We start from the raw sequence: 26,192 nt of genomic DNA on the forward strand, positions 1-26,192 counted from the left end.
ATTGCTGCCCCTCCCAGTAAAGCATCGTCTCTCCTGGAAAAACCTTGGTGAATGTCTCAGGCGCCTCTCATTTGCCCTCCTCCTGTATGCTCCTGTCAGCTCCAGCTCAGCTTTGCTGCTCTGTCTGCTCTCCTCACAGTGCATTAGAGTCCGTTGGTTTTCCTGTTTCTCTTCTACCACAGGGCGCTCTTGAGGGCAAGGACAGCTTTCTCTTTAATGCTGTGTGCCCTTAGCAAACGGTCTGGCACATTGTACGTGCTTTATACATGCTTGTGAAAACAAAGTCTGGACGAACATAATGCATAAAATCTCGATCACAGGGCTCTTAGAGTCAGAGGACAACTCCATAAGGACAAACAGTGTTTCTCAATGGCAGAGCTCTTGATATTTTGCAGAACAACTTTTCTTTGTGCAGAACTGTCCTATGCATTGCAAGATGTTTCACACCCCTAGCTCCTGCCCATTATATATCAGGAGTAATATCCAGTTCCTGCAGTGGGTATTCAAAATGTACCCACTCTCCTCCCCACTCCTCATGATCTCCTTACTTGGCAGTTATTAATTAGGAATATGAACATCCTTTTCCTGCCCACCATTGTCTCTTCTCTGAGATAATCCATCAACCAGAATGCACTCATGCTAGGAAGTGTTAGTGCAACAAGGATCCCAGGTGCACACTGATCTGTCACACAGAAACCACACAGGATTTTGAATGTCCTTATAACCTTGGATATAGCTTTTTCAATTACACGTGTCTGGAATTCCATTTGGTCTTGAGCATATTGGAAAAACTTGGAGAAAATTGCTCTGGTGCCTCTGGGGATCATTTGCTTCAGATGATGAAGGATTGACAGGCTTTGGAGGGAGTGCTGGACAAAGAACATTCCTACATTCTTAAAATGGAGAGGGTTACTTGCCCTTCACATCTGAGAACTCTCAGTATAGGAGAAACAGATGGACACAGAATGACTTGAGTGTTCACTAGGTTAGTGATGAAGAAATAATGGGTGTAATTTTGACTGATGGGAGCAAGTTGAAAGCTATCAGCAACAGTGAAGAGTGTGATTTTTCAGAGGATGAAAAATCCATGTGAGGAAGGAGAACTGGCTGCTTCAGCCTGGCATGGGTTCATTAGGGCTACAGAGGGAGCCAGTCAAACCACCCAGAGGTCCTGCAGCTGACCCCAAAATAGTAAATGTATGTAGTGTAACAGGTGTGGTGATGGATATTTTTATACCCACCATCTCATTTGTTCATGTAGAAGCCCATTTATTCACAGAGAGGGTCAGTATGTTATTAAGCTTACGTTTTTAAAGAAAGCCACTAAAGCACAGACATGAATTCAAACTCACATAGCTGGAATGCCTCTCATGGCTTCTGACTCCAAATCCAGTTGTTTTTCCACTCCACCAAAGCAGTTTCCTATCTATTCTGCCACAAAAACCAAAGTTCACCCCAAGCCTCTGAGAAAGGTTAATATGTTCACCATTTCTATTTAAAGGAATAGAGAAATACTTAATTCAGTAAACTTCCCAACCCCTAGCAGTAAATTCTCAGGAATCAGGTTCAGCCATTTAAAATGATTCATTTCCTAAGGGCACTCAAGAGCCATGGCTTTACTCTGCATAGTCTTGGAAAATTGACTGGGAGGAGCCCTTCTACATCACTGTTGGAGGTCATCCATTGTGCAAGGTCAGATAATTTAGCTGGCCCCTCTTGAAGAGTGCGTCACATTTCCCTGAATTGCAGTTGAGGCTTTTTCCCAAGGCTATCTGTAATGGATCAGAAGGAGTATGGTGCAAGATGAAAGTGGTAAAACTTATTTGCTAGGTGTTAATGGCAATTTCAAACAATTAAACAAGCAGACTAATAAAATGATCAGTTTTACTCAAGTGCAATTTAGTCACATGATGACTTAAATTTCATAACATGAAGGAATCATGCACTTAAAATATGCCACAGACTAATATGGTTGGAAATAATGCTGTTACCTCCTGAAATGAAGTTTATTTTGTATATTTTTCAGTCCAGTGGAATTCTGGTTTTATGGTGGAATGTTTTTCTCAGTCATGTTTTTCTTTTGGACTCTTATTTTCTCAACAGGAAATAGAAAATAAACATCTGACCTTAGCATGGTTAACCTCAAATAAATTAATGTGTGGTATGAAAATCGGACAAATATACACACCCTGAAAATAAATCAGGGTGTGTATTCTCCGAAAGGAAATTGCAAACTAGAGCACATCATTCAATATTATTTGAACAATGAAATGCCATATACGGCACTCAGATAATGAAAAGTAAACAGCATTCTTAACTCTGGAACAGATTGTACAAAATTTAAAGTAAATAACTGACATAAAATTCAAAACTTGATTTTATTCACATACAGCTTATGTCTGTGGATCTTTAGTGGAGGTTAAAGCTGAAGAAGGGTAAATCAGAAAGCACGTATGTAAATCTTACACACTTACTGGGTGTTGTTAATCCCAAATAGCTTTCCATAGTACTGTGCTTTTCAGAGACACCATGATTATTTTGTATGACGGAAGACAAATTTTTGCAGTGAAGATTCTGAGTAGCCAAACTTTCTGGGTATTGAGTTTATTTCACTTCTGCCACTGAGAACTAGTTCCTATAAGAGCATAGTTGAATGATTTAGCCAAAGAAACAACAAGATGAAAAGAATTATTCCGAATGGAAGCTCTAATTTATTTGCTGAACGTTGAATGACGAATGAAGTTTAAAAACAGATTTACAGGAGCCGGCTGCCTTCTTAACATTTAAGAACACAAGTGCTTCTGAGATGTCTTTTTTTTTTTCTTTAAAAGATGGGGTTTCACTGTCTCCTGGGCTGGAGTGCAATGATACCATCATAGCATCCTGCAGCCTCAAACTCCTAGGCACAAGTGACTGAGATGTCTTTTTTTATAATCTATTATTTACTTAATTTCTCCCAGTTTCCCTTTCCTCAACTGTAAAATAAATAGTACAATAGTTCTACTTAAGCAGTTTTGAAGGGTAAATGAGACAATGCCTGAGACAGCACTTTAAAAATGTAAAGTACCATTTACGCATCCTAGGTCCTCTGGAACTCATTTTCTTTTGTTCCCGCCTTCTATTTTTTGCTTAGACAAGTGTTCCTTCCCAGGGACTTTCTCCTATTAACATGCTGACATTCGTTCTTCAGAGATAAGATGAGAGGAATGATGCCCTTGACTGCCTACTCTATTAATTCTACTTAAGGAAATGTCACTAGCTAAAAATTAAGAACCCCTAAAATGCTTAAATGGATATTTTTTATCCAGTAACTAAAGTACCCAATACTTGAACACAAATTTTTCTTCAGCTCATAGAACCACATCTCTATATGTATGTGTTTTGTTATTTTTTTTAATCTTTATTTTTATTTTTTTTGTAGAGACAGGATTTCGCCATGTTGCCCAGGCTGGTCTCAAACTGCCGAGTTCAAGCGATCTGCCAGCCTTGACCTCCCAAAGCGCTGGGATTACAGGCATGAGCCACCTCACCCGGCCCCATACATTTCTTTTTTAATGAGGAAATAATAAGCTTATTTGTACCCCAGAACAATTGGACAATATAACTCATTTTCTCTATAATAAATTTTAAAAATGAAATTCATCAAAATAATAATAAATAGCAAGAGAATCTTCATAAACAATTCAAATGTTGAAGAATACTGTGAGAAAGAAAATCCAGTGAGTGCTCTTACAAACAGGCCTGAAAAATCACCACTGCTCCAGTTCAGCAAATCTTTTGTTGAGGTTTTCTGGATGGGGAAGGGAATAACCACTATCAGGACATTTGTAAAACATACCTGTAGAAGGCAAAGTCAAGATGGACTTAATTTATTCCGACAATTGATGTAGCAACATAGACATCTCTTAAATTATTCATCTTTCCAATAGAAAATTTCCTTCCTGGAGAGATCAGGATTGAATTAGGCCTAAGCTAATTCAAACGCAAATTTATTTAAAAAGTAAACACACAAAATAAATTTTGTCCTTGCACAGGTCTGCTGTATAGTGTGTGTTTTAAGAAAATATTTACATCTGTATTTTTCTTTTTTTTAGATATTTTTCCTGACCTGGTTGTTAAGAATCCCTTTCATGAAATTCAGCTTGGTTTCATAAATAATGCAAAGCTTGCTTGTGATTAGGTGAGCCTCCTCAGATACCCAGAGAGAGAAAGGATATTGCTAGCAGGCCCTTAGTATTGCCGGGAATAAGCAATAGCTACACATTTTCCAGGTGGAGGGCTTTGCTTGGTTATAGAATCAGCGCGTCCCTGTAAATATCAGCAATCTCCTTCCTTGAGGAGTTGGGGATCTTTGCCAACATAGAGCCTCTTCCCTGACTATAATTGGTCCCTCCTCCTGAGCATCACGTTTCTGCAGCTCCAAGTTGGTTCTTAGAGCACAAGGCATAGTAAAGGCCTTTTCTCTTATAGCGCTTCTGTTTCTCTTTACTTCTCTTCTTACTATTCGCTTTTGTTTTTAAGAGTTCAGGGTGGACTTGAATTCTGTTTCTGATTTGAAGGAAACAAAAGAGAAAGAGAAAGCCATTTCTGTAGTCAGTGACCTTTGAAATACATGGCTGTTCATTTACATGGCAGTGGGGTCATGAGTGAATATAAAATTCAGGAAGTTGGGCTTAAAACTTGCCGGAGATGACCGGCTGCTTACAGAGCAAACAGGCACCTTACATGGGTGAGCCCATGGTGGAAGGTCTTATTGAATTTAGCCTGTCCTTTCCTTTAGTGTTTTCACCTCAGAAGTTCATTTCAAGGGCTCAGAGCCTTAAATAAATAAGAAAAAGAGAACGTCTTAAGAAATTATCTCCTCTACGAAAAAGGAAGACACATGTCCCAGAGAAGCTTTCTGTTACTGCTTGTTGTAAAGGAAATAAGGAATATGGAAATTGGCTTCATCATGTGCATGGGACAACCCTTAAATCTTCTGATGGGTACAGTGCTTTGCTGAACATACAAAGCAAACAAAAGCCAAAGCTTCTTTAGAAGAATTCGAGTCCTGGCTGTGATGTGCTCTGCAACCACTTCCAAAGTAATTCTTAGACACAAGCTTTGCGGGACACTTTCCTGGGCATCGAGTGAAGGGACAGGTACAGAAACATATTTTGCCCTCATCATAGCCTCATATCTTCTAAAGGCATCTCAGAGAGAGCACCAAGCACTTGTCTCCCAGGAACTGAAGTTGGATGTAATGGGGCCAGTATCAGAGACCCTTAAGTTGTCTATGCTAATTAAAAGCGATCAGAGAGAAGCAAACAACAGCGCGTGTGCTGGCTCATTGTGCTTTCTGCCAGACTTCTCTAAAGATCTCTCTCCTAACAGCCTCCAAAGCTTCTGTGAATAATTAGGGCTTTCAGGCTTTGGGAGGATGTAATATTCATTTGAATTGATTCTAGCCCTTGTCAGTCAAGAAGAACATTACAGAGTGCCTTCCTGGAAATATTAGTTCTGAGGGATGTTTATAGCTGTTCTGTAAGGGAGTAGGGAAGGGTCAAATAAACTTAAGAGACTCTGGGTAGAGCAAAGATTAAAAAGCTGTGCAAATTGTCTTCCCTGTCCTTTTAATAGAAACCTCTTCTGTCCCAGAATTAAACTGATCTTCTTAGAAGGTACGGAACAGGGGGCAAGCATGGCATTTTATGGTCAAGGGGCTTGACAAGTACAGATCCCGTTTTTATTACTTGGGCGCTATCTTGGCATTTCTACATTAAAAGCCAGCTCTACCGGCTTATTCAAAGTACTCTGGGTGACAGAGATGGAACAAACCTACCAGACTGCTAACTATGTCCACTCTGAATATATCAAAAACAAATTATGGAGCTGTGTGGATTTGGCTTCTGTATAGTTTTGAGTTTAGGAAATAAATTGGTTCCTTTCTTACCTTAATCAGTATAAATTTGATATACCGATGTCCACCTCATCCTCTTTTACATTTGCTTTTGAACATTAGGAATGCTATTTTTGATTTCATCGTACCTTTGGGTTTTTTTGTCTTTAAGTGTTCTAAGTTCTTAGTATTTTCTGTCTGAGACTGTACTAGGACAGGTGGAACCAAATTGCAGTAGGAGGGGGGAAATGAGATAAAATGGAAAAAAGAGAAGAGTAGGCATTTTGCAGATTAAGTTTATTTTTATGGGGTGACATTATATATCATCCTTTCTCAGTCATTGCAGTCTTACCAATGCTCTAATCCAAAGATGTTTATGGGCCAGGTGTGGTGACTCACGCCTGTAATCCCAGCACTTTGGGAGGCTGAGCCAGGTGGATCACCTGAGGTCAGGGGTTCGAGACCGGCCTGGCCAACATGGCGAAACCCAGTCTCTACTAAAAATATAAAAATTAACTGGGCATGGTGGTGGACGCCTGTAATTCCAGCTACTTGGGAGGCTGAGGAAGGAAAATCGCTTGAACCTGGGAGGTGGGGGTTGCAGTGAGCCAAGATCGTGCCTCTGCACTCCAGCCTGGGCAACAAGAGCAAAACTCCGTTTTTTTGTTTTTGTTTTTGTTTCAAAGATGTTTATGAAGATTCCTCCTCAAAGGATCGCTCAGCATCTGGTGTAAATAGTGGACCCTGAACAGGCAGCTGGTCAGAGGCCCCACCAGGCCACAAACTCAGGCTAGAAACTTAGCACCTGAGGCAAGGAGGATTTTCTATCACAAGAAGTGGAAAGTAATCTTATTAAATGTCTTTAACCGTGGTAGATCCACATACTATTTATTCTTGTACTATTTAAGAATTATTTAATTATAAATATGTGCATCCCTGCCCTAATTATATACTTTCAGCTGCAAAAGTCATTGATCAGTAAGATTGGACACAAACCATTCAAGTACAAGAATAATTCAGTGTTTCATTTTGGCTGTTCATACTTGGGGGAAAAAGAGCAAGCAAATTGTGCCCAACTTAGAAGTTTTTGAACCATCACAGCTTAATATTTCTAACTTTTCAGGTTGTATCCACGCCATGCAAGTGCGCTGAACAACCTTGGAACACTGACGAGAGACACAGCAGAGGCAAAGATGTACTATCAGAGGGCTCTCCAGCTCCATCCACAGCATAACCGGGCTCTTTTCAATCTGGGGAATCTCCTCAAGTAAGTGGGACGTTTACCATCGATCAGGTGGCCTTGCGATTCCAAGAAACTCTTTCCTTCTCAACACTCATTTGATTGTGCTGCACTTGCCTCTCTCTGGAGCTGAATAATTAGGGTTTTCAGACTTTGGGAGGGTGTAACATGCATCTCAATTTCTTTTCCTTATCAGTCAAAAGCTGTACTTCCCAGAGTGTCTTTCTGGAAATAGTAGTTCTGGAAGATTTTCATAGATTGTCTCTAAAGAAGTAAGAATGGAAAAGTGGTACATGGTCAGATAAATTGAGAACATGCTGAGCTAAGCAGATTGTTTATTTATGGCAAGAAGCTTTAATATGCTAATATTCTTTGTGAATCTTCAAGAAGGGACTGTGGGATAGTCACTTTTGTCTTTTCTTTGTGTGTGTGTGGAGGGAAGGCATTTCCAAAGACAAATATTCCATAATATACTTTGGGAAAAGCAGCATTCTCTGAAGGTATAGACAAATGGTTAACCATACTTCTACCCAGTTTGTGTTGTAGGTGAGAAATAAAGTGATGCTTGCTGGAATTAGTAGTCGGAATTAGTAGTGATGACTTTGGTGCTTAAGAATAATTCTCAGACATAACCTCTAGTGTTTGCTTTTTACTTGCTGCCCTGATAAAGGTTGATAGTGTGATTAAAGTTACTGAAGACTACAGTAAAGGGTGCTTTTGCATCTTGTGTGTTTATTAATATAGTCTAAGCATGTTGGTGATGGTCCAGACAATGATAGTAGTAACGGTGGTGGTAGTTATGGAATTTAGCTTCTAAACTTAAAAAAAAAAGGTTAACAAATATCAGAAATGGAAATTTAAAAGGTAAAAATGACCGGAATTGGAGAGTAATAATATGTGTATCTGTGCTTGTCAGAATGCTGACAATCCACATGGTTGCTGTTGGTGGGAGTGTAAGTTAGTTCAACCATTGTGGAAGACAGTGTGGTGATTCCTCAAGGATCTGGAACCAGAAATACCATTTGACCCAGCAATCCCATTACTGGGTATATACCCAAAGGATTACAAATCATTCTACTGTAAAGACACATGCACGCATATGTTTATTGCAGCACTATTCACAATAGCAAAGACTTGGAACCAACCCAAATGCCCATCAGTGATAGACTGGATAAAGAAAATGTGGCACATATACACCATGGAATACTATGCAGCCATAAAAAAAGGATGAGTTCATGTCCTTTGCAGGGACATGGATGAAGCTGGAAACCATCATTCTCAGCAAACTAACACAGGGACAGAAAACCAAACACCACACGTTCTCACTCATAATTGGGAGTTGAACAATGAGAACACATGGACACAGGGAGGGGAACATCACACACTGGGGCCTGTCGGGGGGTAGGGGGCAAGAGGAGGGATAGCATTAGGAGAAATACCTAATGTAGATGACGGGTTGATGGGTGCAGCAAACCACCATGACACATGTATAACTATGTAACAAACCTGCATGTTCTGCACAAGTATCCCAGAACTTAAGTATAATTAAAAAAAAAAAAAAAAAATTACCAGGCCTGGTGACTTGTGCCTGTAATCCTGGCTGCTTGGGAGGCTGAGGCACAAGAATCACTTGGGCCTGAGATGCAGAGGTTGCAGTGAGCTGAGATCATGCCACTGTACTCTAGCCTGGGTGACAGAGTGAGACTCTGTCTCAAAAAAAAAAAAAAAAGGATGTTGGAACTGAATCCTAAACCCTTTATAGATTGTGAAGCAGTGAAATATAAAATCAATTGATGTAAAATTTTTCTTGAAAAAATTTTAGAGCTGATAAATTGGCAACATTTGGATCCTAGTATACTGAAACATAGGTCTTACATTGGATTCCTTTCTGTATGACTAATAAATTGGTCCTATATGGGATAAGAGGAGCCTCTGAAAGACTGAGGAGAATATAGACTAGAAAATAAAACACATTCAGTGTGTTTCTTTATATGTATATTTTATTTCATGTATATATTTGAGACAGAGTCTTGCTCATTCACCCAGGCTAGAGTTCAGTGGTGTTATTATGGCTCGCTGCAACCTCTGCCTCCCAGACTCAAGTAGGTGGGACTATAGGCATGCCCCCCCATGGCTGGCTAAGCTTTTCGTATTTTTTGTAGAAGTGGGGTTTTGCCATGTCACCCAGGCCAGTCTCAAACTCCTGGGCTAAAACAATCCATCTGCCTCAGCCTCCCAAAGTACCGGGATTATAGGCATGAGACACTGTGTCTGGCCTGCTTCTTTGCATATGTATAGCACAATATAGGTTTTAATTATCGTTAAGTCTACAATTTGTAATTTTCTTTGACCCACCTTAATACACTGCTCTGCTTTTTCTTACTTTTAGTCTTGCTAAAGACTCGCTAACGTCTTGCTAAAAGTAAGAACATTCAACAGTCCTTTTCCATGCCCAAATCCCTACTAACAGTGATATTAAAACTAATTGTGTATTAAAAAAAAAAACAAGAAAGGAAAAACAACTGATAATGAAGACAAGTGTACAACTGTGGTGGAAAAAATATTTTAGTTCTAAGAGGCTCTTTTTAAAAATAGCAAATCAAACAGTGTGACAAAAATTAGATCTAGTTATTGTAGATAGCTAGATACAGATCATTATCATGTTATTTCACTCTGCTACTTTTATGAGCACGTATTTCTTTATGTGAAGTTCTAAGGATTTGTGTTTTAATAAGTCATTGTTGCATCTGTATATGTCCTCCTTAAGAGCCCAAATAACGTACTGGTTATGTAAAATCCTGTAAATGTCTTTTGGGGTACCTGGATTATATAGCGCTACATTCAAAAATCATATAGATGAGTATTTTATCCATAGAAGCCAAATATAAAGGCTTGGCTACAAAATGGCGTTTCTTGTTAGGAATGCTATTCTACAGTTATGATCATAATATGGTGCTGAATTTGGCTCTAATTGAAAATAATGGCAGATATTCTTATAAGTTTCATTTTGCTAAGACCTGAGCAAAAGATGGATGCTCTAACTTTCCTTTTTCAATTTTCATCTTATCACTGCTAACATCTTAAATTAGTACGTGTGAGTTAAAAATGCATTTTGGAACTTGGCAATGGCTACTTTTCACAGTAAGAGGAGTTGTCGGGTAACCAACACAGGATTTTTTACCCCCTCTCTTTTTCAGTAAAAATCAATTCTTGATGATGATCCAAATCAACAACAATGCTTTACATTTGTATAAGACTTTACTGTTTCCTGAGTGCCTTTTTTTTCATGATGCCCTTCCAATGAGTCTTTACAGTGAATAGGAAAGAAGAGAAAACAAGCTCCTGAGAAGTTAACAGAGGTCCAAACAAGTTACCCTTGTTTACCTCCTCTTGCCTGTTACACCATAGAGCCAAGTGGCTGTATCTCAGCATAGGTCAGTCATAGAATTCAGTAGATTAAAATAATGATAAGAGCTAACTCTGAAAAGCTTTCCAGTTTACAGATAAGTTTCTTTTAATATTCATTATTTAATCTTTAAAATGATCTATTAGGAGATATATTGCCTTCCTCATCCCCATTTTACCGGTGAGGAAACCAAAGTTCAGAGGTTTTATGTGACCTTGGCTCAGGCCATGGCAGAGCCAGGATTGAATCCCTACCCTTGAACTCCTTTTCCTGTTCACTTTCCATTACCCACGTGCCCAAATAGCTTTCCAATCCAAACATTACATAATATTAGACTGTTTAATGGCATGCAATTGCCTTTTGGGAGAAAGGACCACCCTGCATCTCTCTTAAAGAAACAGCAAATTTGATTTCCATCACCCCGAAGTTATGTTGCTAAGTAACAGAGAGAGGTGACCCAGAAAATAGCACTTAGATAACTGAGCTTTATTTCTGCTTACCTTAATACATTTCTGAGCCATAGCAATGGGTCAAAGGCAAGAAGAGGATAAAAACACTTTCAATTTGATTTGACTTAATCTGTTTTACTATTTATTCACTTTAAGATGTACACAATATTGATTTCTCCATTGAGTTAACTTTTGAGTTATTGAGTTAACTTTAAAAAATTGTATCCTTCTTTATAACCTGGAACTTAATGCTCATTCTGAGAATCCAAGTTATCTCTTTAGATGTGAACAGTTTATATTTGATAATCCCTGAGAGGAAGCACTACCATTATTCCTATTTGATTAATAAGGAAACTAAGATTTGGAGAAAATAAGTAACATGCCAAAGTCCTTTAGTAAGGAAATAGAAGACACAGAATGGAACCTAGACCTGCTCTATCCCTTCTGCCCCTAACCACCGCACTCTACTGCCTCCTTGTGGCCCACCTGAAAACTGGGCTACAGCCTGCAGCGTCACTGCCCAGCAGAAATGAGAGCCATACATGTAATTTACATTTTTTTAGGTAGCCATATTTTAAAACATTTTAAAAAGTGAAATTATTTTTAATAATATTTATTTAACCCTAATGTATTCAAATTATTTTAGCATGTGATTAATATTAAAACATAATTTTTAAAATTTAATGTAAGAAATTGAAAATATTACTGAGATGGTGTGCATTCTTTTTTTTTTAAATGAAATCTTTGGAATGCAATGTGTGCTTTACACTTACAGCACATCTCAGGACAGCCATATTTCAAGTGTTCAGTAGCCACATGTAATTTGTGGCTACTATATTGTACAACACAGATGTTTACTAATAACCTTGACTTCGAAAGAAATATGAGTCTTTGTCCAGGCCAGAAGCTCTAAATAAGACGTGACTCTATCAGAGCATCCAAGGCAATCTTATAGCAACTCATTTGAATTCTTGGAATTATATGACAGACGGCTTCAGACCCATTCATAGCAGCAGACTTCACTGAGTGTTATCCAAATATATCTGGCCCCTTTTATGACCATTTCACTGGACTTTGCAGCTAATATGTCATGATGCTGTGCAGCACATTTACAGTGTGAGAGGTTGATAAGAAGCAGCTTTCCATGCCAGCATTCTTAATTTATATTAATTATTGTTGGCTTTGGTTAGAATTTAAAATGTCAAAAAAAAAAAAGAAGAAAGAAAATAGGCAAGATTAGCATGACTTTTTATGGATGAACAGAGCGGAAGTCCCTGATGGCTCAATAGAATATAATAGAATATTTAAATTCAGGATATGGGAAAAATATTTCTGTGAATGCTCTGTTAAAATAGCTGTTGGTGTTTATTACTGAAATGGAATATAAAAAGAACTTCTTGAAGAACCATGTCATACCTCCCTTATTGCCAAAACTACCTTTTGTTCACATAATAGAATATGAGTGTTAGGTAGGTATTACAATAAATCTTATAATCAAAACTCAGAGGAAAATGTAATGGAATGTCCAATAATTTGAACTATATAGCAGATGAATTTGATAACAGCATATATTTGATTTACTTTAGTCTGATCCTTTAGAAAATTGAATATCTAAAAAATATTAGGAGGCAGAAATAAGAGTAACCATTATCTTTTAAGTGCTAGGGATATATTTCCTAACACCTTTGACACTAGCCACACAAACTTTTATTTCATAAAAAGGAAGTTGATACATTCAAGATAGTAGTTTTTCTCTACCTTTTAACTGAAGCCCCGGAGAGTAGACAATGCCAGCCACATGGATAAAGAAAACTTTTTAACACCCTTACTACCACATTAGTATACCAGCTTCAGATGAGCATTTTCTGCATCCTCCTCTTAGCGTGAAATTCTATCCCCCACTCTGCACCCCTGTGGTAGTGACCTGTTCCCTCCACCGTTAGTTACTTCTAGTCCCAATCCCATTACACTTGCTCCCCTTCATCTTTGTCCAAATCATGTTTGTTTCTCTCTAGCTCTGTCTCCCTGCTCTTTTTTTTTTTTTTTTTTTTTTGAGATGGAGTCCCACTCTCTCCCCGAGGCTGGAGTGCAGTGATGCAATCTCCCTGCTCTTTTAAATCCCAGTCCAGCATCTCATAGCACCATCCTCATCACTGCCATTTCACAACTTCTTGTACCTTCTTCCATCATCCTCAGGGACTTGAGCACCACGGCAGTGACTCTCCATTGCTCACCAAACTATGCTGCCCTCTTCAGCAAGAAGATCCATCACCCAGTTCCTGTGCTTCTGTCCCTTCAGGGCCCCCCATTTATGCTCTACCTTAGCATTTACCAACATGGCCTGGCCACTGGCTTTTTAATTATGCAGACTTTGTCATTTTCTAGCACTTGAACTCCGAAATGCTCCTCTTTGAGCTTAAACTCTTACCTCTGTCCTCCCTTCCCTTTTCCCCACTCTCTCACTCCCGCTGACACTTTAAAGGGATCATGATTATGACCTGCCACCTCCTCGCTCCTCTGTCTGCTCAGTTGCCTTCTATTAAGACCTAAGCATCAGCGTAGCTTCCATGACAGGTGCTATTCTCCTGCTCCCTCTTTTCTGCCGGCCCTGCACTTGATCACTCTTAGAACCTCTCTTCTCCCTGATTTTTGCGTTCATAATTTATAACCCTATCTCTAATTTATCTGATGTATTTCAGTAATGCACGTGACATCAACTTAGACTCTTTCACACTTTTACCAACATTTACCTGCCTGACAAGGCCAACCCAAGTTACTTCACTACCTGTATTTTGCTTTCCCTAGACCAATATTTCTCAATTTTTTTTTCATTATCATACTCACCTCTTTTAAGGAGCTTTTTTAGATATTTTTTCTTATCAGCTTTCTCCCCAATTAAACACTCAAGAATAAGATTTGTTACATAGGATTGAGCTTGGAAAGACCAGAAACCATTGTAATGTCTATGATTATTTTTCACCACCATCATCCCCACCCCAAGAAACAATTTTCCCTCCTGTAGAGAATGTAGGACTCTAGACTGTCATCCAGTCTATCAAATGATAGAGGAAAAAAATACAAATCTGAGTTGAATGGGATCCCTACATGGAAAACAAAACCATGATTAGGGGTAAGAGCTGTTGAAAATTCATTCCTTATGGTGTTTTATGTTATCTCCTGTTTCCCTAATGCATACATCCTCTGTTCCCCTCCTCGGTGCCCTGTACACACACCCAGAAGACAACCTCATCCCTTACTTTTACTTAGAATATTCAGGTCATTCAAGGTGAAATATTACAGTTTCCTTTCTTTCTATCTCAAAATTTCCTGCATGTTCGTAGACTCCTGCTTGCTTTGCTCTCCCATAGAAGGAAGCCTTATTAATATCTTGCCTCCTTCATGAGGCTAGTGTTTATACCTGTGTTTGTGTGTTTTTTTTTAAATTGAGGCATAACTAACATGTATTAAAATGCACAAATCTTAAGTGTTCAGTGCAATGAGTTTTGACAATTTTATGTGCTCTTATAATTATTCCCAAAATAATGTAGACAATTTCCATCACCCCAGAAAGACCTTCCATACCTCCTTCCAGTAAGTTTCCACCTCCCCTGAGGCAATCACTGTTCTGATTTTATTTTTTTTACGATAAATTAGTTTGGCCCAGAACTTTATTTTAAAGTGATAATTTGGTATGTATTTTTGGCATCTGGATATTTTCATTTAGCACAATTTTTTAGTCTTATCCATGTTGTTACATATTACTTTTTATTGCTGAGTAGTATTCTATCGAAATTAATCTTATATAATTTGTTTATCCATTTACTGTGGGTGGATACTTGTTTGTTTACAGGTATGGGTTATTACGAATAAAGCTGTTGTGAATATTCACTTCCCAATCTTTGTTTGTTCATTTTTCTTGGGTATATATTTATTTATATAAATAATATGTAAATATATAACATATAATATATAATATATAATTTATATATTTAATTTAATTTATATATTTATTTAAATATGTCATACATATTATATATTATTTACATATTATATAATATGTAAATAAATATATTAATATTTATATATTGTATATTAATTTTATATAATTTATATATTTATATATTATATATTATTTCTATGTAATATAGAATATATTATTTATATATTATATACTTATATATTTATATGTAATATATAAATATATAAATATAGGTGTAGAATTTGGGTGTTTCTTTAATGTTTTCAGAAATTACTGTATTAGTCTGTTCCCATATTGCTAATAAAGACATACCTGAGACTGGGTAATTTATGAAGAAAAAGAGGTTTAATGGATTCACAGTTTCACATGGTTGGGGAGGCCTCACCATTATGGCGCAAGGTGAAGCAGGAGCAAAGACACATCTTACATGGCAGCAGGCAAGAGAGCGTGTGCAGGGGAACTGTACTTTATAAAACCATCAGATCTCCATGAGACTTATTCACTATCAGGGCAACAACATGGGGAAAACCTGCCCCCATGATCCAATTACTTCCCACCGGGTCCCTCTCACAACATGTGGGGATTATGGGAGCGCAATTCAAGATGAGATTTGGGTGGGGACACAGCCAAACCATATCAATTGACAAACAGTTCTCCAAAATAATTGTGCCATTTTTCACTCCATCAGCAATGGGGAAAGATTCATTTGCTCCATATCCTTTTGAACATTTGGTGCTGTGTTTTAGCCATTAGTGGTCATTAATGTAGAATCCACATGTGTTCCTGATTCTATTTCTCTCCTCTTCTATTACCACAGGCTCTCTCTTAGGTCTTCAAATTCTCTCCAGTCCACAACTTCAGCATGCCCCAGATCCCCCTAGGGAATCTTTCTCAGTTGAGGCGCTCCCTCCAGTTGTTGTCTTCACTCTTTGCTTTTGATCAAATTGGCAAGAAGAATGGTTAACGCCTGGTGCTTCTCCTTCTTTGCACCTGTTCACACAGCTGTCTAGTGCATTCACTGCTCTGCCAGCTTTTACTCCCTTAGTTTCTCTGCAGTGAAGAATATGACACTGTTGATCTCCTTCTGATTTTGAGGCTCTTTATTTCATTGCTTCTATCACAGTGCATTATTTTGCTCTTCCAAATCCAACATCTGCTCTTCTTCGACCCTTCCTATAAATTTAGGGACAGCTAAGAAATTCACTTCATATCCATTGCGTACACACATAGAGTCCAAATGTCTTAGCATTCAGGGCTTTCCATAATCCTGCCACTTTCCTCCTTATTCTTCACTCCTCTCCCATATTGTGTAAACCCAGACCCCAGCCAGATTGGCCATTTGTCAATGTATGAGAAATACTAACCTGCCAGGTTACATTTTAGAGACTGTGACTGAGGTTTTAAATAGAGAACTTTCCTAGTTCATTTAAAATGTGGTTTCATTTACATTTTTATCATTTCATGGTCAGTGGCTGTCCAAAATTAAGTTACTGGGAAATAACGAGAATGTCTATGTACTTACTCAAGATTTGGCAGTTGTTTATATGTAAACAGATTGCTAATGATTAAACTATTTTTGTGAGTCCCTCTCCCCTACTGCAACTCCACTCATTTATACTGTGATTACTAATGAGTTGAGGTTGCGTTGTTTTAAATCCATCATGTGCTTTGCAAGGAATCTTCTCTCAATCTTTCCTTTTCCTTTTGTAATGACTGCAGTAAACACCGCAGAGACCTGAAGACAGAGCTGCCCAGGAAGTGCTGGGTGGGAGCAAGCTTTGAGGAATCCCCTGGTTTTTGTTTACATTCTCTTGAAGGAGTTGGAATGTCATCATTTTCCTTCCTTGCATAAATATTTCTAACAGAGGATAATTAAACAGGCCAGACTGCTTTGTCAAGTGCAAGAGTTTTCAGTAGTCTCCCTTGTCCTGAAAATCGTTTTCCCACCCCATTCACCCTTTACAATCTTTCCCGGAATCCTTTGTTATCTTGTCCCCTTGAGCTCCTGTGCTGCCTGAAAGACTTGGGATGACTCAAGATATAGGTGAAAAAGGAATAATTTTTGGAATAACTCAAGGTAAAAGAGGAATTTTTTTTTAAGAGAGAAGGACTCACTATGTTGCCCAGGCTGGAGTGCAGTGGCTATTCACAGGTGCGATCATAGCACACAACAGCTTCAAACTTCCAAACTCCTGGGCTGAAGCGATCCTCCTGCCTCAGCCTCCCGAGTAGCTGGGACTAGTCTGATTCAATTAAAAGAATAAGAGAAATGTGGATAATCATTGAAAATTTCTTTCTGCACACATTTGTCTTACTTTAGGGTACCAAGTGCCTGAACATTTTTTCTAAAGCCCAGTAGGAGATCAACTTTACCCAGACAATTAAATTTGGCATATAGGCTGTTAGACATAATCAAAAGGCTTTTAAATCTAAAAATGCTCTGTGTAGGCCAGGAAGAGAAATAGGAAGGACAGAAAGAGGAATATGCATGTTCCACCCCTGTCTGTGGCCTGCAGGGTCTGTCCCAGGAAGCATGAAATAAGGCCCCTTCCCTTCTTGGTGACTCCTTAGCAATTCTGCCAACCTTCCTCCCATTTGTACCCTCCTCATATAGGGCCCAGTTCCCTTAGTTTGGTGTTTTCATGCCTTGCCTCTTGTCTGCCGGCCAGCATAGCAGGGCTCTCTTCCCTCAGCTTTCTGGCCACCCTCCTCCTGCAAGTGACAGGGACAACAGTAACTGGCACTTAAATGGCACTCTGCTCAGCACTTCTCATGTCTCATGAGCCTGCCCACACCAGTTGTCTAGGACAAGCCCATCACTCTCCCATTACAGACTGAGAATCACGTGAGGAGAGAGCCCAGGGCCAGGAAACTGATGCCAGTGCTTTCTGCCACATCATGCTGCCTCACTACCACCTCCTGTGTGTTCTCCTCAAGACTAGCAGCTGGGAGAGCTTAGCGAGTTTGAGTCTCAGTTCTACTGCAAAATTACATGTGACCTTGGGAAAAGGATTTTACCTTGCAGTGCCTCCAACTGCTCGTGTATAAAGTGCAAATAATACTAGTAACTACATCTTTCATGAGTACTAAATACAATAATGCGTGTAAGTCCTCAACATAGGCCCTATTACCCAATGAAGATGAAACAAGCTTTAACTATTATTAATTATCATCAGCCCAGGGACATAATTTCTCACTTTCAATTTGAAACTCAGGTCCTTGGTATAAAATATGCAATGAATCAGAAGTAGATAATGCATTTTCTACCCCTGCAGTTGAACAGCTCGGGGAAATTTAAACTTTGCTGAGGCTTAGTTTCTATCCCTTTTTGTGTGTGTGTGTGTGTGTGTGTGTGTGTGTGTGTGTGTGTGTGTGTGTGTGTGACAGAGTCTTGCTCTGTTGCCCAGACTGGAGTGCAGTGGGCCGATCTCAGCTCACTGCAACCTCCAGGTTTTAGTGATTCTCCTGCCTCAGCCTCCTGAGTAGCTGGGACTACAGGCATGAGCCACTATGCTTGGCTAATTTTTGTATTTTTAATAGAGACAGGGTTTCACCATGTTAGCCAGGCTGGTCTCGAACTCCTGACCTCAAATGATCTGTCTTCCTCAGCCTCCCGAAATGCTGGGATTATAGGCGTGAGCCTTTGTGCCCGGCCTCCATCTCTTTAAAACAAAGGGTGAGAACAAGTGATCTCATAGAATTATCCAGCTGCAAGAATCTGTGGTTTTAACTACAACTACAGGTTTCTGGTCTTTTAACTGAGAAGTAAAAGCAAAAGAAGACCAGAGAAGAACTTGAAAGTCCCTTTTCTCTCCAGAGGAAGTACTTGCATTGTAATAGCATCCTGCCTCTGCTGAAAAAAAAACCCATCTGTGAGGCTTCTGGTAGAAATTTGAGCTGGGAATCTTGCTGGAGAGGAGAAAGGAGCAAGTGGAGTTAGCATTTATTGCCTCCTGCTATGTGCCAGACACTCTGCTAAGCATATCACTCATGTTCTTTTATTCCACCCTTACAGGTTCTTTTACTCCACCCTTACAGGAACCTAGAGAGGTAGAGATTATTTAATAATAAGCACATTTCTCTTTGGCCACTGGGGCTCCTAGAGATGAAGCATCTAACACATCATTCAACTGGTGAGGGCAGAGCTGAGATTTAGAACACCACAAGCCTGAGCCTAAACCCAGGAACATGCATTAAACTGCATCATCAAAGCATCCTTTTAGCTATGGGGCAAATGAATCCTGACTAAATTAAGTTATTCTCAGCTGCCTTCCCTTTTAGGTCCCTACCTGGGAGCATTGTTTTACACTTTCCCTTAATCTTGAAAGGATTTAGGATATATATTTGCATACACTTTGAAGTGAAGCTGGCTTGGGACTAGTTTATCCCAGCCCACCTCCATGCACAGAACCAGCCCTGCAGATGCAGAGGAAGGCACAGTGGGGCAGGTGTTCCACTGCCTGGGTGCAGAGCAGTGACCTCATCTGGATGACGATAGACACCAAGAGTTGTTCCAAAGAAACAAAGGAGAGGATCTCAGGACTAACATTTCCTCAGGACCTACTCTGTGCCATCCCCTGTGTGAGGTGTGTGTGTGAGCTGCATCTCCATTTCTGCTGCCCTGTGACTCCATCTTACCATTTCTCAGTTTCCAGGTGGGAGAAGGGTAGGATTTGGGGTGGGAGGGAGGCAAGTGGCCTATTCTCTGAATGTCAACTATTAGGCCAGTGCCACTTTTGCACCACTCTATCTAATGAGTTTGACTGTGAATTGACTTTTTTTTTTTTTTGAGATGGAATTTTGCTCCTGTTGCCCAGGCTGGAGTGCAGTGGCATGATCTCAGCTCACTGCAACCTCTGCCTCTGGGTTCAAGTGATTCTCCTGCCTCAGCCTCCCGAGTAGCTGGGATTACAGGCGCCCACCACCACGCCCAGCTAATTTTTGTATTTTTAGTAGAGACGGGGTTTCACCATGTTGGCCAGGTTGGTCTCAAACTCCTGACCTCAGGTGATCTGCCCACCTTGGCCTCCCAAAGTATTGGGATTACAGGCATGAGCCACTGCACCTGGCGAAAATATTTTTTAAAATTCTTTTAACCACATAATATGAATCTGTGTCCTCCACACAGTTCCACGTGGCTTCTATAGAAAGTCAAGCAGAAAAATTAGGGTGAACCCCTAGTAAACTAGATGCTATATTTCCATTACATTTCCCAGGTGTGCTCAGTAAACTTGAATCTAAAGGAAGCTACATAGAATATAATCTGATTTTCTTTTATTTCTGTACAGGAAAGATAGTAGAGCTACAGAAACATGTGTGCTCTGTAAAGATCATCTCAGTCAGACGTTTACAATTTGACTTTCACAATTCAGTTTTTTAGAAGAGCTGGTAAAGTCAGTATGCCAAAAAAAACCATGATCTTTTTCATTTGTTGGGAACATCAATTTTGAATCCAACAACAACAGACACCCCGACAAAGGAATAGTAATTAAGAGGTCTGCCCAGCATTCCGAGTTCACACTGTGGTTAATGGGAAATTTTACTGCCACCAAGAGGGTCGCCAAATCCATTTATTTCTGTTACTGGCATTTCCTACGTTCTCCCCAAATGTCAATACTTTTTCAAAGCAAGCATCTGCTTTCAGTTTAAATGAATATGTCATGAGACTTTAGACAGGAATCCAAAAAGTTCTCTAAATTGACAAACTTACCCAGTACTTAATTACTAAAAGAAAAATGTGGCGAAACCTTGTTTGCTTTTGCTAAATATCTGTCACTGACTTGGAGCCATGAAAGTGACACGATGCAAATGTTTTTACTTAACACACAGGAAAAACAGTCCCACTGCTGTGTAACCAAAGGGAAAATTCCCTGTGAAACTACAAGTGTTTAGTGGCAAAATTTGCACATTCTAAACAAGATCTAATTTCTACTTAATGTTTCTCTTATGAAATCAATGATGATGTCACTGGTCCCAGGAACACATTCTCGGGAATTTTTTAGCCTTTTGGAAGCTCCCGGGGGAAACATGAGAGAGTTGAGTTTTGCTGCAAAATATTAGGAGATTTTTATTTATGTTATGATGGATAACACAGGAGCTAAGACTTGGATATGCAATCAAGGATATTCACAATACAGCCCCTATGAGAGAGAAAACTGCCTCTTTTCATTGCAGTATTACCCCAGAGTTCTACTCTGCCCAACCCCATCCTGCCACATTTCCTGGTATCCAGGAGTATCTTTCATGGGGCTAATTAACCAGCCAGTGCCACCTTTCTCTTTTGGTCAGATTGTCCCAGGGAAGTCTTCTTTATCCTGTCTTTTTAGCTTTCAGCATCCTATTATATTTAGCCTCCTCTGCAGGATCAATTGATCCATGCTAAGTAGAATCACCTGAGAGGCTTAGAATCCTAATGATTCCTGGGCCCCACCAAGACCTGCTGAATCTTATCAGTCCTGGCATTCTGCACTTTACCAAACACCTGGAGAGTTTTACGCACCAGAATTTCAGAAGTGTTCATTTAAGAGAGAAGTAAAGACAAAATATTTTAGATCACGGAGGATTATTATCAGTCGTCAGCTGGTGATGCTGTTTAGCAGTTAAGGAAATTCCAGATGCTGCAGGGCAATAATATTGCCAAATTCTGGAGCAGTTTTACGCTTACCTGCACTTTTTACCTATGCAGGGATCCCCAAGAGTTCCATCAGTGCCGGTTGAACCCTCTACCAGAAGCTCTGAGAGTCCTTGTTGTTCTTAGTGTCTTTAGTATCACGTGAGTTCTTAAAGGGATTCAGAGTTTTCTGTGACTCCAAAATCAAAGTGTGTCTGTGCCTGATTGGACAGGATAAATACTGATGTTCGATTTTATCTATTTTTCACCAATTATGGGCTAGTTAACTCTGGCCTTTCAATATAACTCAGAGAAATGACCCATGGACTTGGTCAGTTCAGAGAAGAAAAGTTATTTTAATATTTTTCCCCTTTGAAATTGACTTGTCAATTCGGTCTAAATGGCTAAATTAATACAATGCTATGAATTTAGGTATGATAATTATTAGATTAAAAATCTATTGTGGGGCCAGGTGAGGTGGCTCATGCCTGTAATCCCAGTACTTTGGGAGGCCGAGGCAGGCGGATCACGAGGTCAAGAGATTGAGATCATCCTGGCCAACATGGTGAAACACTGTCTCTACTAAAAATACAAAAGTTAGCTGGGCGTGGTGGTGTGTGCCTGTAATCCCAGCTACTTGGGTGACTGAGGCAGGAGAATTGCTTGAACCTGGGAGGCGGAGGTTGCAGTGAGCTGAGATTGCTCCACTGCACTCCAGCCTGGGCGACAGAGCAAGACTCTGTCTCAAAAAAAAAAAAAAAAAAAAAAAAAAAGCAACAGTGAAAAACTATTGTGGTATCAGAAACAAAGAAAAATTTCTCTGATGTGTAACCCAAGCTTTTTATGAATGGTTTGAAATGTGGAAGGATATCATTTAGGAGAGACTATATCAAAAATGGCACATTCTCCTTGGTTTTAAAAATTAAGAAAAGAATAGGTTTCAATGGGTGATTTTTAGAAACATTAAATGAGTTAATAATAAAAGCCAAAACATAGACAGTACCTACCAAGTGCCTGAGATGCATGGGGGTCAGATAATTTGCCTAAGGAAACACAGCTAGTAAGTGGGAGATGTAGAGTGAGACACCAGTCCTTCTGGTTTTTAAGTCTGTGCTTTTAACTACCATATAGTGGTAAGGTGGATAGGCGGCTTAGCAGTGTGCTTGGTAAGGAACAGATTTTCAAAACGTGGATGCGGTGCCTGTGATTTTCTTATGATTCTAAGTTAGGCTTGGGCTGCTTCTGTCTTCCTTAGGATCACGTCTATAATACTTAAAGAACTGTAGAAACAAAATGTAACATGGGGGAATCATATTGTCACCTTTTGTCAAATTTTATTCAAATATTGGAAAACATTTAAGGAGATTTACAAAGATCTAGAAATAAAGAGTAAAACTATGGCTTTTTGTTTGTTTGTTTTTATTTTTTTTTGAGACAGAGTCTCACTCTGTCGCCCAGGCTGGAGTGCAGTGGCGTGATCTCGGCTCACTGCAAGCTCCGCCTCCCAAGTTCACGCCATTCTCCTGCCTCAGCCTCCCAAGTAGCTGGAACTACAGGCGCCCGCCACTGTGCCTGGCTAATTTTTGTATTTTTAGTAGAGACAGGGTTTCACTATCTTGGCCAGGCTGGTCTCGAACTCCTCTGACCTCATGATCCACCTGCCTCGGCCTCCGAAAGTGCTGGGATTACATACAGGCGTGAGCCACCATGCCTGGCCAAAACTACGGTGATTTTTTTTTTAAACGAATGCAGCAATTATTGAATTTCTACTCTGTGCAAGTCACTTTTCTGAATTGGGGGGAAAAAAGTAACATTAGTAAGATGTAGGTCCCACCTGTGAAGGAACTTAAAACCTGGTGGTCACAGATAAATTGTATAACATTTCAGCGAGTGAACACAGAAATGCCAAGAGTGGCCTCAATGGAACGGTCTAGATTTGAAGTTCTAAATTAGAGTCCAGGTGTTATCGAAGCTGTGTGACTGGGGACAAATCACTTGAGCTCTCTAAACCTTAGTTTTCTATTCATTTGGGATGATGGTGGTCAGTATTTTTGTCTAAATCTTTGAAAGGGAGATAATTATGCCAAATTTATAATGCTTAATGAGAATTAGAGTAAATTACTTAGCATGGTCCTTGGCAGAGAGTAAATGTTTAGGAAACAACTATTGTGAAATATGCAGCTTAAAAAACTTGTCTGCATGGCACATTCACTGTTAGATGGACCTGGATCCCCCCTCACAAGAGGCAGCAGTAGGTTCCCCACACATGCTTCACTAGGATCTCGGAGAAGAAAAACATAGAGGTCAGAATAGGGCTTCTAGGTAGCATTTTCCTACCATATTTTTCCTATGATGATAGAAAAAAAAGCTGAAATATCAGAAAAGTGATACATATGTATACATATGTTCTTCGTTTTCTTAAGTGTTTTTAGGAGCTTTGAGCTGGGCAAGTCAGGGAAGGTGTCTCTGGGAACCAGAGTTGAATAGGAAGGAGAGAAAAGCCATCTGTGAAGTGGTGTGGGAAGAACACCAGGCTGAGAGGCGGAAGACCTAGGGCTAGTCCCTTGTTTTTGCTTAGGAGCAGGGCAAATCATGAAAGCACTCTGAATCTCAGTCTCTAGTACTGTAAATTGAGGTTGGAGTCTATCCATGATTCTCAAATCTGGGTGATTGTCATATTCATACGGAGGGAATCCTATTAAGAGGCCAAGCCTCAGAGCACTAAAGTCTTTTTTAAAGCACACCCAGTGATTTGTAAGGTACAGTGAAGATAATCAATGGAGTAGGTCATTGTTAGGTTCTGCAGAATAGATGCCAAAGGCCACCCAGTTTCGCTGGAGTAGCGGGTACCTGGGTATGTTTGGAATGCTAGTCAGAACCATATTGTAGAGGGTTTTAGCCTAAGAGTCTATCTGTAGGTAGTTGGACATTAATAAAGATTTTTATATATGAAAGCAGTGGTCTAGAAAAAGTTCTTCCCATTGTCGGCACGTAATAAAAGGAGAAGAATGAGGGAACTAAAATCAGATATGTGAACCAAGGCATTAGCAAGCAAAACTGAGTAAGTGCTGAGTAAGACTGCAATAATCCAATAGTATTGTAGGACTGATTTTTAATATGGGATAATTATCAGAGAAACGTGCTATAATACAGATATGAAAAAGGGATGCTACTAACATCAGAAACAGTTTGAAATTAAGTTTCAATCTCACATAATAATCATATTACTATATAACCAAGGAAGGTTTTATTTAGATGAATTATCTTCTCTAAGTTATTGTGTCAAAGCCACACCTATTTCATAAGCTCCCACCAAGGGGTGAGCAAGAGAGACTATAGAAGAAATATTCTCTTCATTCCTCTCCCTTTTAGAAACAATAACAAATCACCACTTATCAACTTATTGGGCTTTCTTTAAGAAGAATTTAAAAATCTCTCTCAAGGTGGCATGTGATGTCTGTTAGCCTGACCTGTTGGTGCTTAATGACACTCAGTGGCTCCCAAGCAAAAGGAGAATCCTCCAGGAGTACACAGCCAAAAAGAAATATCTTCTCTGCCAGAGTCTTTGCATCTTGTAATACTCATATACTAAATTAATTACATGATGAGGTGTTTTTCTTAAAGTCTGTTAGTCTCTCACAGGATTTTTAGAGATGATGTTTTTTATCAAGAATCTGGGTTCTTGGTAAATAACTTTGATGATAATCTTTCCATCGTGTCACATGAATGTTCATGGACAAACTCAAGCATTTAGGTTCATAGACTGTACTGAATGGTCATCTTGCTAAGCTCACATGTAAAAGGTCTAAGTTTCCATTCTAACTGATATGAGCCACGACAAAAGAAAAGCATTAAGTCATTGCTATGAAGATGTTATGGGTTTTTTTTTTCTCTGCTGATTTGAAGAATATCTAAGCTAAATTATATCCCAAGGGACTTAATTTTCAGCCTTAATTTTCAAAGTCCATACCTTCCTTTGGACTTTGAGAGGATTTCCAAATTAATGTTATTAAAGATTTATGCATTTTTGGAGGAAGAGTTCTGCTGACCATAAGATAACAGCCAAATTAGTGGGATACGAAAATACATTTCATTTAAAAAACATGTGCCAATGGAAGAATTACATGAAGGTATATTATAGAATAGAAACTTGAGTGTATGTAAACGTAGTGTGTGTATGGAAGTCATGGAGTCTTGCAGGTACTCTTTAAATGTCCACGAAATGAGTGAATCAATAATAAAGCACTAAGCGAGCTGTAATACAAATTAATTATAACCATGCAACTTGAAAGCCATCCCAAAGACAATCCACTTAAGGACACGGGTGTTATACCTGTTCTCAAGGATGGGACTTTGCATGAACAAGAGCCCATTAGGAGTTAGATAGACCCTAATAAGAAGAGGATAGTACGGACCACCACCTCTCCCGAGAAACAGCTAAGTGCTTGACATATAATCGATAATGATAAATATTTGCTTCATTGAATTGTTAAATCCAAGGTCTATGTTGGAAGCATGGCGGTTTTTTCCCCAAGGTCTATGATAGTTGAAATTGCCTTATGTAACAAGCTGCTTCTAACACTTAAGAACTCAAACTTATATAGTGAATATTAGTTTTCCCTCTATGTAA

The 26,192-nt window shown here is 39.3% G+C and overlaps 1 protein-coding gene across 5 annotated transcripts in view; it reads left to right on the forward strand.

Annotated features, from left to right (window-relative positions):
- Positions 1–26,192, forward strand: part of TMTC1 (transmembrane O-mannosyltransferase targeting cadherins 1) — a 282,903-nt gene that overhangs the window by 224,825 nt on the left and 31,886 nt on the right. For all 5 annotated transcript variants that reach the window (XM_008954264.5, XM_008954265.6, XM_008954263.4 and 2 more), the window contains one exon: positions 7,002–7,145. In XM_008954264.5, coding sequence (XP_008952512.2) covers positions 7,002–7,145 — 144 coding nt within the window. The remainder of the gene's footprint in view (positions 1–7,001; positions 7,146–26,192) is intronic.

The sequence above is a fragment of the Pan paniscus genome, chromosome 10 (genome assembly GCF_029289425.2).
Source record: "Pan paniscus chromosome 10, NHGRI_mPanPan1-v2.0_pri, whole genome shotgun sequence".
In the NCBI taxonomy this organism is placed as follows: domain Eukaryota; kingdom Metazoa; phylum Chordata; class Mammalia; order Primates; family Hominidae; genus Pan; species Pan paniscus.